The 11,512-nt window shown below is 53.2% G+C and overlaps 2 protein-coding genes across 2 annotated transcripts in view; both read left to right on the top strand.

Annotated features, from left to right (window-relative positions):
- DCHS1 (dachsous cadherin-related 1) overlaps positions 1–3,308 on the top strand; it is a 35,430-nt gene extending 32,122 nt beyond the window's left edge. Inside the window, exon 21 of the mRNA XM_046016191.1 lies at positions 237–3,308. Coding sequence (XP_045872147.1) covers positions 237–2,848 — 2,612 coding nt within the window. The 3' untranslated portion in view covers positions 2,849–3,308. The remainder of the gene's footprint in view (positions 1–236) is intronic.
- An 819-nt stretch (positions 3,309–4,127) lies between these two features.
- Positions 4,128–11,163, top strand: TPP1 (tripeptidyl peptidase 1). Its single transcript, XM_046015019.1, has 13 exons — positions 4,128–4,239; positions 4,339–4,410; positions 4,687–4,826; positions 5,988–6,138; positions 6,341–6,468; positions 6,617–6,795; positions 6,964–7,162; positions 7,309–7,497; positions 7,727–7,796; positions 8,233–8,353; positions 8,429–8,587; positions 8,761–8,886; positions 9,064–11,163. The coding sequence occupies exons 1-13, from the start codon at positions 4,196–4,198 to the stop codon at positions 9,202–9,204; spliced, it is 1,719 nt and encodes a 572-aa protein (XP_045870975.1). The 5' UTR covers positions 4,128–4,195; the 3' UTR covers positions 9,205–11,163.
- The last annotated feature ends 349 nt before the right edge of the window (positions 11,164–11,512 follow it).

Here is an 11,512-nt window from a genome sequence, read left to right on the forward strand (position 1 = left end):
TGACCCAGTGGGAAGATACCCCACCACCACCCTGTCTCTATTTTAAGCTCTGTCCTGACTGCATGTCAAAAGCCATTTCATAAATCCTGGAGATCATTCCATAAACTCCCAGCACACAGGCCATTCCATGGAGTCTGACTTGCAAAGCCATTTCTTAGGCCCCCAAAGGATCACCCCTCTGCTCACCTACAAGCTGTGCTGAATGCATATTTCTCTCCACTCCCTTCTCATTTCAGGGACCTTGTTCACAACAGTGGGAACAGTGGCCTTGGGCCGGGAGGGACCAGGAGTGGTGGACGTGGTGCTGGAAGCACGAGATCATGGGATGCCAGGCCGGGCAGCACGAGCCACAGTGCATGTGCAGCTGCAGGACCAGAATGACCACACCCCTAGCTTCACATTGCCACACTACCGTGTGGCTGTGACTGAGGATCTGCCCCCTGGTTCCACCCTGCTCACTCTGGAGGCCACAGACGCCGATGGAAGCCGCACCCATGCCACCATGGACTATAGCATTGTCAGTGGCAACCGGGGCCGAGTCTTCCAGCTGGAACCCCGGCTGGCTGAGACTGAGGAAGGTAGTGGACTAGGCCCCCAGGCACTGGGCTGCCTGGTGTTGCTTGAGCCTCTAGACTTTGAAAGTTTAACCCAGTACAACTTAACTGTGGCTGCAGCTGACCGGGGGCAGCCCCCTCGGAGTTCAGCCGTGCCTGTCACTGTCACTGTGCTGGATGTCAATGATAACCCCCCTGTCTTCACTCATGCATCATACCGCATGGCAGTTCCCGAGGACACACCTGTTGGAGCTGAGCTGCTGCATGTGGAGGCCTCTGACGCTGACCCAGGTCCTCATGGCCTTGTGCGTTTCACGGTTAGCTCAGGCGACCCTTCTGGCCTCTTCGAACTGGATGAGAGGTCAGGTGCCTTGCGACTCGCCCGCCCTTTGGACTGTGAGACCCAGGCTCGACATCAGCTTGTAGTGCAGGCTGCTGACCCTGCTGGGGTACACTTTGCTCTGGCACCAGTGACCATCGAGGTCCAGGATGTGAATGACCATGGCCCCATCTTCCCACTGAGCTTGCTCAGCACGAGCCTGGCAGAGAATCAGCCTCCAGGCACTCTTGTGACCACTCTGCATGCGATTGATGGGGATGCTGGGGCTTTCGGGAGGCTCCACTACAGCCTGCTGGAGGCCGGGCCAGGACCTGAGGGCCGCGAGGCATTTGCACTGAACAGCTCAACAGGGGAGTTGCGGGCACGAGTGGCCTTTGACTATGAGCACACCGGAAGCTTCCAGCTGCTGGTGGGTGCTGCCGATGCTGGGAATCTCTCAGCCTCTGTCACTGTGTCAGTGCTGGTGACAGGGGAGGATGAATATGACCCAGTATTCCTGGCTCCAGCTTTCCACTTCCAAGTGCCAGAAGGTGCCCGGCGTGGCTACAGCCTGGGTCATGTGCAGGCCACAGATGAGGATGGAGGTGCTGATGGCCTGGTGCTCTACTCCCTTGCCACCTCTTCCCCCTATTTTGGTATCAACCAGACCACAGGCGCCCTGTACCTTCGAGTGGACAGCCGGGCACCAGGCAGTGGAACAGGCACTTCTGGGAATGGAGGCCGGACACGGCGTGAGGCACCACGGGAGCTGAGGCTGGAGGTGGTGGCACGGGGGCCTCTGCCCGGTTCCCGGAGTGCCACAGTGCCCGTGACTGTGGATATCACCCACACTGCACTAGGCCTGGCACCCGACCTCAACCTGCTGTTGGTGGGGGCTGTGGCGGCCTCCCTAGGAGTTGTGGTGGTGCTTGCGCTTGCAGCCCTGGTCCTGGGGCTGGTGCGGGCCCGTAGCCGCAAGGCTGAGGCAGCACCTGGTCCAATGTCACAGGCAGCACCCCTGGCCAGTGGCTCTCTGCAGAAGCTAGGCCGAGAGCCACCCAGCCCACCGCCCTCAGAGCACCTCTATCACCAGACACTCCCCAGCTATGGTGGGCCAGGAGCTGGAGGGCCCTACCCCCGAGGTGGTTCCTTGGACCCTTCACACTCCAGTGGCCGAGGCTCAGCAGAGGCTGCAGAGGATGATGAGATCCGCATGATCAATGAATTTCCACGTGTGGCCAGTGTGGCTTCTTCCTTGGCTGCCCGTGGCCCTGACTCTGGCATCCAGCAAGATGCAGATGGACTGAGCGATACATCCTGTGAGCCACCTGCCCCTGACACCTGGTATAAGGGCCGCAAGGCAGGGCTGCTGCTGCCAGGTACAGGAGCCACTCTGTACCGAGAAGAGGGCCCACCAGCCACTGCCACAGCCTTCCTCGGGGGCTGTGGCCTGAGCCCTGCACCCACCGGGGACTATGGCTTCCCAGCAGATGGCAAGCCATGTGTGGCAGGTGCACTGACAGCCATTGTGGCTGGTGAGGAGGAGCTCCGTGGCAGCTATAACTGGGACTACCTGCTGAGCTGGTGCCCTCAGTTCCAGCCACTGGCCAGTGTCTTCACAGAGATTGCCCGGCTCAAGGATGAAGCTCGGCCATGTCCCCCGGCTCCCCGTATTGACCCACCGCCCCTCATCACTGCTGTGGCCCACCCAGGAGCCAAGTCTGTGCCCCCGAAACCAGCCAGCACGGCAGCAACCCGGGCCATCTTCCCACCAGCCTCTCACCGCTCCCCTATCAGCCACGAAGGCTCCCTATCCTCAGCTGCCATGTCTCCCAGCTTCTCACCCTCACTCTCTCCTCTGGCTGCTCGGTCACCCGTTGTCTCACCATTTGGGGTAGCCCAGGGTCCCTCAGCCTCAGCTCTCAGCGCAGAGTCTGGCCTGGAGCCACCTGATGACACAGAGCTGCACATCTAGCTGTGGCCCAGGCTGGGCCCCGACCTGGGATGCGCACAGTGTCCCCAATGCAGGCCCCATCTGAGCCTGCCCTGGGCAGCCTAGGACCATGACTGACCACGGGGGAGGCCAGCTTCCCATCCTGAACCCCCCCAGTGGGGGCAGGTCCCACGTCTCACCCAGCTCTGTCAGAGCACAATGCCACAGAGGCTCTGTGGGGGCACTGACCTGGGGACAGGTCCAATGAGGGGAGAAATAAGGAGGCAGCAGCCCTGGGTTCTCCTCAGTGAGGGCTTTCTGCCCTGCACCAGCACCCTGAGGTGGAGCTGAGACTTTATTTATTGGGAGGTAGGGAGATGGGGGAGGTCCCTCCAAATTGTTTGGGCCCAGCTCTCTTGGGTTCTACTGACACCCCTGCCACTGCACAGAACCAAGTGCCAATTCTCACTCTGGAGCCTTAATAAACTGCAGTTTGTATCCAGTGTCCGGCTGTATTCTGTGGGGGCCATGGGGATGCGGGATAATTGCAAGGCACCTGATACACTGTGGACACCTCAGGGGGCACAGAGGGGTGGTGGACACAGGGGCATCTAGAGTGGGGACAGCACTGGGAGCCCAAGCCTGAAGCTGACGGTCACATCTCTGCAGTTGGCCTTTCCCATTCACAAGGGTTGGAAGCCAAACAGAAGGCAGACAGCAGGGGCTTCCTTAGGGCAGCCTTAGAGAGGAATTGGCTGGGTGAGGAAAGATCTTGGGGATAACCAGCTAGGCCTGAGGATCCTCGTGTAAGAAAAGCTCACATCTCTTGAGCCTTTGCCACACCAGGCTCTCTGCTGAGCAGTGTGCCTGTTATCTCTGTAAATGTTCACTGCAATCCCATGAGGCAGAGCACTTTAGATCTAACCACTTCCATATTCTAAACAAAACCTAGGCTCAGAGAAGTTGGGTGGCTTTCTTGATACCGTACAACTAAGGAGGAACCTTGGTCTGTGGGTCTGTGTGCCCCAGATCACCTTTCTTTTTTTTTTTTTTAATATTTTATGTATTTATTTGACAGAGATCACAAGTAGGTAGAGAGGCAGGAAGAGAGAGAGGGGGAAGCAGGCTCCCTGCTTAACCCACTGAGCCACCCAGGTGCCCCACCAGAGCCCCTTTCTTAAGTGTTCCCCTCCACCCCCTTGGTGAGTGCCAGCTGGCCTCTAGCAGCTAGGGGGAGCCCTGGATGAACTCAGTGGTCCGGGAGCCACAGAAGAAGGATCCAGTCGCAGCCCCACCCATTTGGAGGAGGAGCCAGCAGGGCACCAGTTTCCCGGCAGTCACGGGGTGGTGGTGGTGGTGGTGGAATATAAGGCTCATGTGATCTGTCACATGACAGCGGATCTCCAGAAAGGCAGCATGAGACTCCGAACCTGGTGAGAAATTAGGGGACCCTGGGAGGAGGGGATTATGTTGGAGGGTGGGAATACAGTGACAGTCTGGCTCCCGCTGAAACCCACCTGCCGCCTCTGCAGCTTCCTAGGGTTCCTTGCCCTCTTCGTCACTGGCAAATGCAATTACAGCCCGGAGCCAGACCAGCAGCGGACGTGAGTTGACTTTGCACACACTGCCCCTTTCCCTAGGCCCTGTCCTGTGCCCACTTCTTGGCCCAGACTCCCTCACCCCTTACCAGCTCCTGGTACCCACTCCATAGTCTTATCCCCAGGTTCCCAGGCTCAGTACCCAATCATTCACTTCCTGTGAGCCACATCTGCCTCTGGGATCCTACCCCAGGTCTCAGCCCCTAATCCTGAACCTTCCATGACTAATATTTCCCATCCCCACACTAACAAAGCCCATGTTCCTGACCTCTGATCCTGCAGGTTGCCCCCAGGCTGGGTGTCCCTGGGCCGTGTAGACTCCGAGGAAGAGCTGAGTCTCACCTTTGCCCTGAGACAGCAGAATGTGAAAAGATTGTCTGAGCTGGTGCAGGCTGTGTCGGATCCTGGCTCTCCTCATTATGGTGCCTATGGGGATAGGGATTGGGACTGGGAAGTGGGATGTTGTGAAAGGACCCCGAGCTGGGCTGACTGTGGGATGGCACACATAACATCAAGATCATGCTCTTGGTGCCTAGGAAGGTGGTGATACAGGGCAGTTGAATGGCCGTGGCTCTTGAGCAGTTTCCAAATTTAGTAAAAGGGATCTGGAAGTAAACTGTCCAAAACTCACTCAAATTCTTTCCCCCAAAACTTTTCACCTATGTTTATCAGGCGTGAAACCTGAAAGAGCACTGGCTGTGAGAGCAATCTGGATTCAAATGCTGACTCTACTACTTAGCAGACACTTGGGAAGTAGTACCCAGTACAGATAGGTGCACAGTCCCCACCCTCAGAAACATGCCCATTTCCTCCTCCAGTGAGTCTCTACAACTCTCACTTACAGTTCTGGCTCTCAAAGAGCCTTTGGAGTCATCTGCTTTTTACCATTGCTTGTTACTGCCCACTCATTTGTTTATTCCTGCACCCAGACTGCTGCCCAGTCCCCAGTGGTCCACCCCACTCCCCACCCTGCTCCCTACTCTGCTCCAAAACAGTGTTCTGCTCCAGTGATCATGCTGGATGGTGTTCCTCCCTTGCATGAATCCCTTCATTGGGGGGGGGGGAGCACTGGTGTGTGTGTGAGGGGGCAGTCTCAGATTCACCCTGGAGGTGTGTACATGGCACTATGCAGGAAAATAGTGACTGACCATCATGTTAAGCTTAAAATCAACAAGTATGAAGACTGGAACTGAATTAGATGTTACCTTATAATTGGTTCCAAAAGTTTGGAAAACTTTTACTGGAAATAAACTTAATATGGAAAATTTTAGTTTTTAACCTCATTTGTTGTTTATGATTATGGCAATGCATGCTCTGATGCAGCATTTGCAACCTTCTGGTCTTTAGGGAAAATCCATATTTCTGGCCATGCCATTCCAAATCTCCCCAACCTTTTCTTCCCCTGGCCCCCAAATATAGCTTTCACCTGCACAGCCTGCCTTTGTGCTAGAAATCTTCCACCTATCCCTCAAGACCCTGTTCTAGAGTCCCCGGGAAATCCCATTGTCTCTTGGTTGAGGTCCAAAATGGGCAGCTTGGAAAAACAATGAATGAAGGCAAGATCCTCTACTGAATTCCTGCAGGAAAATACCTGACCCTAGAGGATGTGGCTGAACTGGTCCGGCCATCACCACTGACCCTCCGTACAGTCCAAAAATGGCTCTTGGCAGCTGGAGCCCGGAACTGCCAGTCAGTGACCACACAGGACTTTCTGACCTGCTGGCTGAGTGTCCGGTGAGACGGAAGGATTGCCCCATGGAGGATACCAGTCATGCCATAAGGGAGATGAGTCACCCCAATGGGAGAAAGCTGAAAGCTGGTGGGAGCTTGTGGGTGAGAGCTAACAGGGAGATAAAGATGAGCAGTGATGTTCAGGTAGCCTCCTCTGCTCTGGTCTGTGGTTTCTGATCTCTGTTCTCTGATCTCTGACCTCCAGACAGGCAGAAGTGCTGCTCTCTGGGGCTGAGTTTCATCGCTATGTGGGGGGACCTGCAGAGACCCATGTTATAAGGTCCCCACGTCCATACCAGCTCCCGAAGGCCTTGGCCCCTCATGTGGACTTTGGTAACACCCAATGGGGTGGTGGGTTTGAAGCAGGTAGAACCAGGGGCTGGAAAAGTTAGGTGCCATGGGGGGATTGGGGTGGGGTCAGTGGTAGAGTTGGGGTTGGAGTCTAAAAGATCTCCTCCTTAAGCCTGACCCCTCCTCGCAGTGGGCGGGCTGCACCGCTTTCCTCCCACATCATCTCTGAGGCAACGCCCTGAGCCACAGGTGTCAGGGACAGTTGGCCTGCACCTGGGGGTGACCCCATCCGTGATCCGTCAGCGATACAACTTGACAGCACAAGACGTGGGCTCTGGCACAACCAACAACAGCCAAGCCTGTGCCCAGGTGAGCCCAGGTGAGACCCCTCCAGGGTCCCGACACCCTAACCAAGGTGCCTCTCCAGGCTGGGCCTTGTTCTCTGACTCCTCCCCTGGGTCCTCACCCCCTATCTGGAATAGTGTCCCCTGCCCTGACCTTGCAGCTGCATTCTCTGACCCATGATTCCTTCTGTAGTTCCTGGAGCAGTATTTCCATGACTCGGACCTGGCTGAGTTCATGCGCCTCTTTGGTGGGAACTTTGCGCACCAGGCATCGGTAGCCCGTGTGGTCGGACAACAGGGACGGGGCAGGGCTGGGATTGAGGCCAGTTTAGATGTGGAGTACCTGATGAGCGCCGGTGCCAACATCTCCACCTGGGTCTACAGTAGCCCAGGTACTGCCAAGGGGACTGGTGGGTGGGGAGAGAGTTGGTGTTGAGTGGTGATCACTGCTCCCTCAAGGGAATCCCATAAGCTAGGGGAGACCCTGGCAACCTTCCAAAGGACTGCCCTTGTGCTCCTCCCCTCACCCCAAATCCAGGCCGGCATGAGTCACAGGAGCCCTTCCTGCAGTGGCTCCTGCTGCTCAGTAATGAGTCAGCCCTGCCACATGTGCACACCGTGAGCTATGGAGATGATGAGGACTCCCTCAGTAGCGTCTACATCCATCGGGTCAACACTGAGCTCATGAAGGCGGCTGCTCGGGGTCTTACCCTGCTCTTTGCCTCAGGTGACCTCCTACGCTAAACTTAGACCTTACCTCACCAGGAGTTTTGACCCCACAGGGAGCCCTGTGATCTCTGACTTACAATCTGAACTCAATAGGGACCACTGATCTGACCTCTAAACTCTGACCTCTTGCAGTAATGACTAACTCTTGACTTCCATCTTTGACATCTAAACCCATATATCAAGCTCTGACCAATTAATCTGAGTGCTAAACTTGATCTTTCTCCCAGGTGACAGTGGGGCTGGGTGTTGGTCTGTCTCTGGACGACACCAGTTCCGTCCCAGCTTCCCTGCTTCCAGGTAAGCACCCCAGACCACCACTTACCTGCGACCACCAGTCTTCCTTCTACGGGTTCATGATCTAGAACTTTTGCCTTGACGCCACCAGGTGCTTCTGTAGCTAAGACCTCAGTTCAACCAGCTCTGATTGCTGCATTCCCTTCTTCCTATAGGTCTAGACCTTATGGCTTCTGAGTGGAATGCATTTCCCAGTATTCCTCTTCTCAGTTCCCAGGCATTTTAGTAGAAGATTTGGTGAATGTTCTGTAGACAAAAGTATACAGTGTTACCTCAGGCCATGCCTTGAGGGCTCAGAATCTCTTAGTCTTTCCCATGTACCTACTTCCCCAGAGAGTCTAGCCCTTCTAGCAAGAGCTAGCTCATACTTACCCATCTCCATACATCTTGGAGGTCCCCTTGGGACCCATACCATCTGTGTGCTGTTTTCTGCTCTCAGCCCCTATGTCACCACGGTGGGAGGCACATCCTTCCAGAATCCATTCCGAGTCACAAGTGAGATCGTTGACTATATCAGTGGGGGTGGCTTCAGCAATGTGTTCCCACAGCCTTCATACCAGGTATGTGTATGTGTTTGTGTGGGTGGGATGGGATCTTCGGTCAGCAGACAATACTCACTCAACAACATCTTTCAGGAGGAAGCTGTAACCCAGTTCCTCAGCTCCAGTCCCCACTTACCACCATCCAGTTATTTCAATGCCAGTGGCCGTGCCTATCCAGATGTGGCTGCACTCTCTGATGGCTACTGGGTGGTCAGCAACAGCGTGCCTATTCCATGGGTATCTGGCACTTCGGTAAGAAATCAGCCTGGGTCCAAACCCCCTACTCAGAAACTATCCTCACCCTCTACAAGACCTTGTACCTAGAACCCCTGACTCCTCGGAGACCTCTAATCCTTTCAGACATCTCTCCCTCAAATCCAACCACTCTGAACCCCTAACCTCCATTTACTCTTTCATTCTTGCAGGCCTCTACTCCAGTATTTGGTGGGATCCTATCCCTGATAAATGAAAATAGAATCCTCAACGGCCGTCCCCCTCTTGGCTTTCTCAACCCAAGGCTCTACCAGCAGCGTGGAGCAGGACTCTTCGATGTGAGTATGGAAGGGAAGGGTGCGGACATTTTTATGAATATGGGGAGTTCAAAGATGAATTTGAGGGCTGAATTTGAGTTCTGATGGGGTCCTAAGATGTAAATACAGGGTAAGGGGGACTTAGTCTGTTAGTGCTGGTACGGACAGGCCCAGATCTGATCCCTGCCTTCTCCCTAGGTAACCCATGGCTGCCATGCGTCCTGTCTGAATGAAGAGGTGCAGGGACAGGGTTTCTGCTCTGGCCCTGGCTGGGATCCTGTGACAGGCTGGGGAACACCTAACTTCCCAGCTCTGTTGAAGACATTAATCAATCCTTGACCCTTTCCTGCCAGGAGAGTGAACCTGTCCCCTGCCCCATAGTTGGTGGCTTGGTCCCTTATTCTACACTGTTGGAAGCCCTGCTGAACTCAGCCATAGACTGCTGCAGACAGCTTATCCCCCTAACCCTAAAATGCTGTGAGCTTGACTTGACTCTCAACTCTACCCTGCTCCATCATGCTCAGGTCTCCCTACTCCTGCCTCATGTTTCTCTAAAGATGCTGTAACTAGTATTGTTTGGGAGCCTCCCCACTCCCAAACCCCCCCCCCACCCCAACCTTTTCTTCTTTCTCTTTTCAACCAGGATTTTTCTAAGAGTTGTCTATGCTGTTTCTCTTTATGTTGTCTCCTCAGTTCATTGCACCTTCTTCAGCTTTCAGGGCTTAACTTCCTTTCCAACCATTCCCACTTACTCCTTCATTCTCTCTTCCTCTTTCTCTTCTCTCTCACTGAATGTTGGTATACTTCAACTGCTTCATCTTTACCCTTTTGCTCTTTTCAATCTACCCAAAGTTTCCTGGAACAAATCAGTCACCTGTATCCACAGCTATCACCGTCTCACTAAGTCAGACTGTTGGACAATGATTCCTCAAATGCAAGGTGTATGACACTCAATACTTCATCTCCCTCCTTCCTAACTCCAGACCATTCTCTGGTGTTCCTTCTTGGCAAATGAGACTATGCTTCTTCCAGTCAAGCCAGAAGTCTAAGTGTTATCTTAGACTCCCTATTCCTTCACCTTCCCCTTCCCCCTACCACTGTCAATCAATAAGTCCTACTGATTTCACCTCTTAAATGTATCTTTTATCAATCCACAAGTCCTGCCAATTACATTTCCTAAGTATATCTAGAATTCGTTTACTTTTCTCCATCTCTATTGCTTCTAAATTAGCTTAGAACCATATTTTCTCTTCTCTGAATTGTAAGAGGCCCTTGAAAAGATGTCCTTACTTCCTGCATGTCCACAAAACAATTTTTCCAGAGTAAAATGCAAATCCCATCAGGTCATTTTCTTAAAACCCTTCAAAGACTACTGATAAAGTTCGGGTTTTTGCTATGACTCACAAACCTGATCCTTTCCTGGTTATTTGTTCCTGAGTAACAAATTGCTTATTCTCCCTTACTCTTCCTCCACTTCCCCCCTTTTGCTTTTGCTTAAGATATTCTGTGCCCTTAACATGACTCCCAACTCCCTTTGCCTGTTTGGTTTCCAGGATTCTTTGAACAGCCCACTCGGAAGCCGCTTTCTGTGAACCTTCGGCTCTCTGAAGCTAGCTGATTTTTGTATAGCAGAAAATGATTTGGTATAGCAGAAAAATCCCAGATTTTTTCAAATCAAGCCTGTTTGATTCTTGGTTCTGATGTAGACTAGGAAAGAGACTTGGAGAAGTCCATCTCCCTGAGTCTTTTACCTCCTCTGTTAAGTGGGAATATCAATACCTGCCTCTAACAATAATTAATAATAATTAAATGGAAGGAAGTTGATAGAGTGCCTGACACAAAGAAGTAGGCAGCAGATGTTAGGTCCCTTCCTCCTTTGCACTGCGCACTCTGTTTCTACCTCTAGTATTGTAACTCCAATATAGTATTGAAAATGCCAGTTTAGGGGCGCCTGGGTGGCTCAGTGGGTTAAAGCCTCTGCCTTCGGCTCAGGTCATGATCCCAGGGTCCTGGGATGGAGCCCCCGCGTCGGGCTCTCTGCTCAGCAGGGAGCCTGCTTCCTCCTCTCTCTCTGCCTGCCTCTCTGCCTCGTTGTGATTTCTGTCAAATAAATAAAATATTTAAAAAGGAGAAAAGAAAATGCCAGTTTACCTCTTTGCCTCCCTTTCCAAGACTGTTGGTGCCTAGAGGACTAGAATCTTGTCCTACTTAACTTTGTACTCCCAGGCCTTAGCTCAGGATTGGCAAATAGGAATTAAATGTTTGTTGCGTTGAAAACCCCACCCTCACTGGTGATTTTGCATATGTTGTTTACTCAAGCTGAAATACCTCCCTTCCTGTCTACAGCGGCACTGTTCGCTTCCCTGCTGTCCTCACTTCTCCTGGCAGCTGGAGGGGAGTGGGGCTTTCGAACCCCTAAAAGGCTGAATAAGGGAACTAGAAAGGATGCAGACTGGCAGGCAACCTGTAATTAAGGGGTGTCCCAAAACAAGGTCTTTAAGCGCCATGTTGGAAGAGGAGTCCCAGACCGGCGGAAAAGCGTCTTAGACCTTGACGGTTCCCATCCCGGCGAAAAGGCTTAGCAGTATAGATATCTCCGCCTGTCGGAGACATCTCACAGGATGGTAAACAACCAGGAGGCGGGAGA

This window comes from Meles meles, chromosome 8 (assembly GCF_922984935.1).
Source record: "Meles meles chromosome 8, mMelMel3.1 paternal haplotype, whole genome shotgun sequence".
Lineage (NCBI taxonomy): Eukaryota > Metazoa > Chordata > Mammalia > Carnivora > Mustelidae > Meles > Meles meles.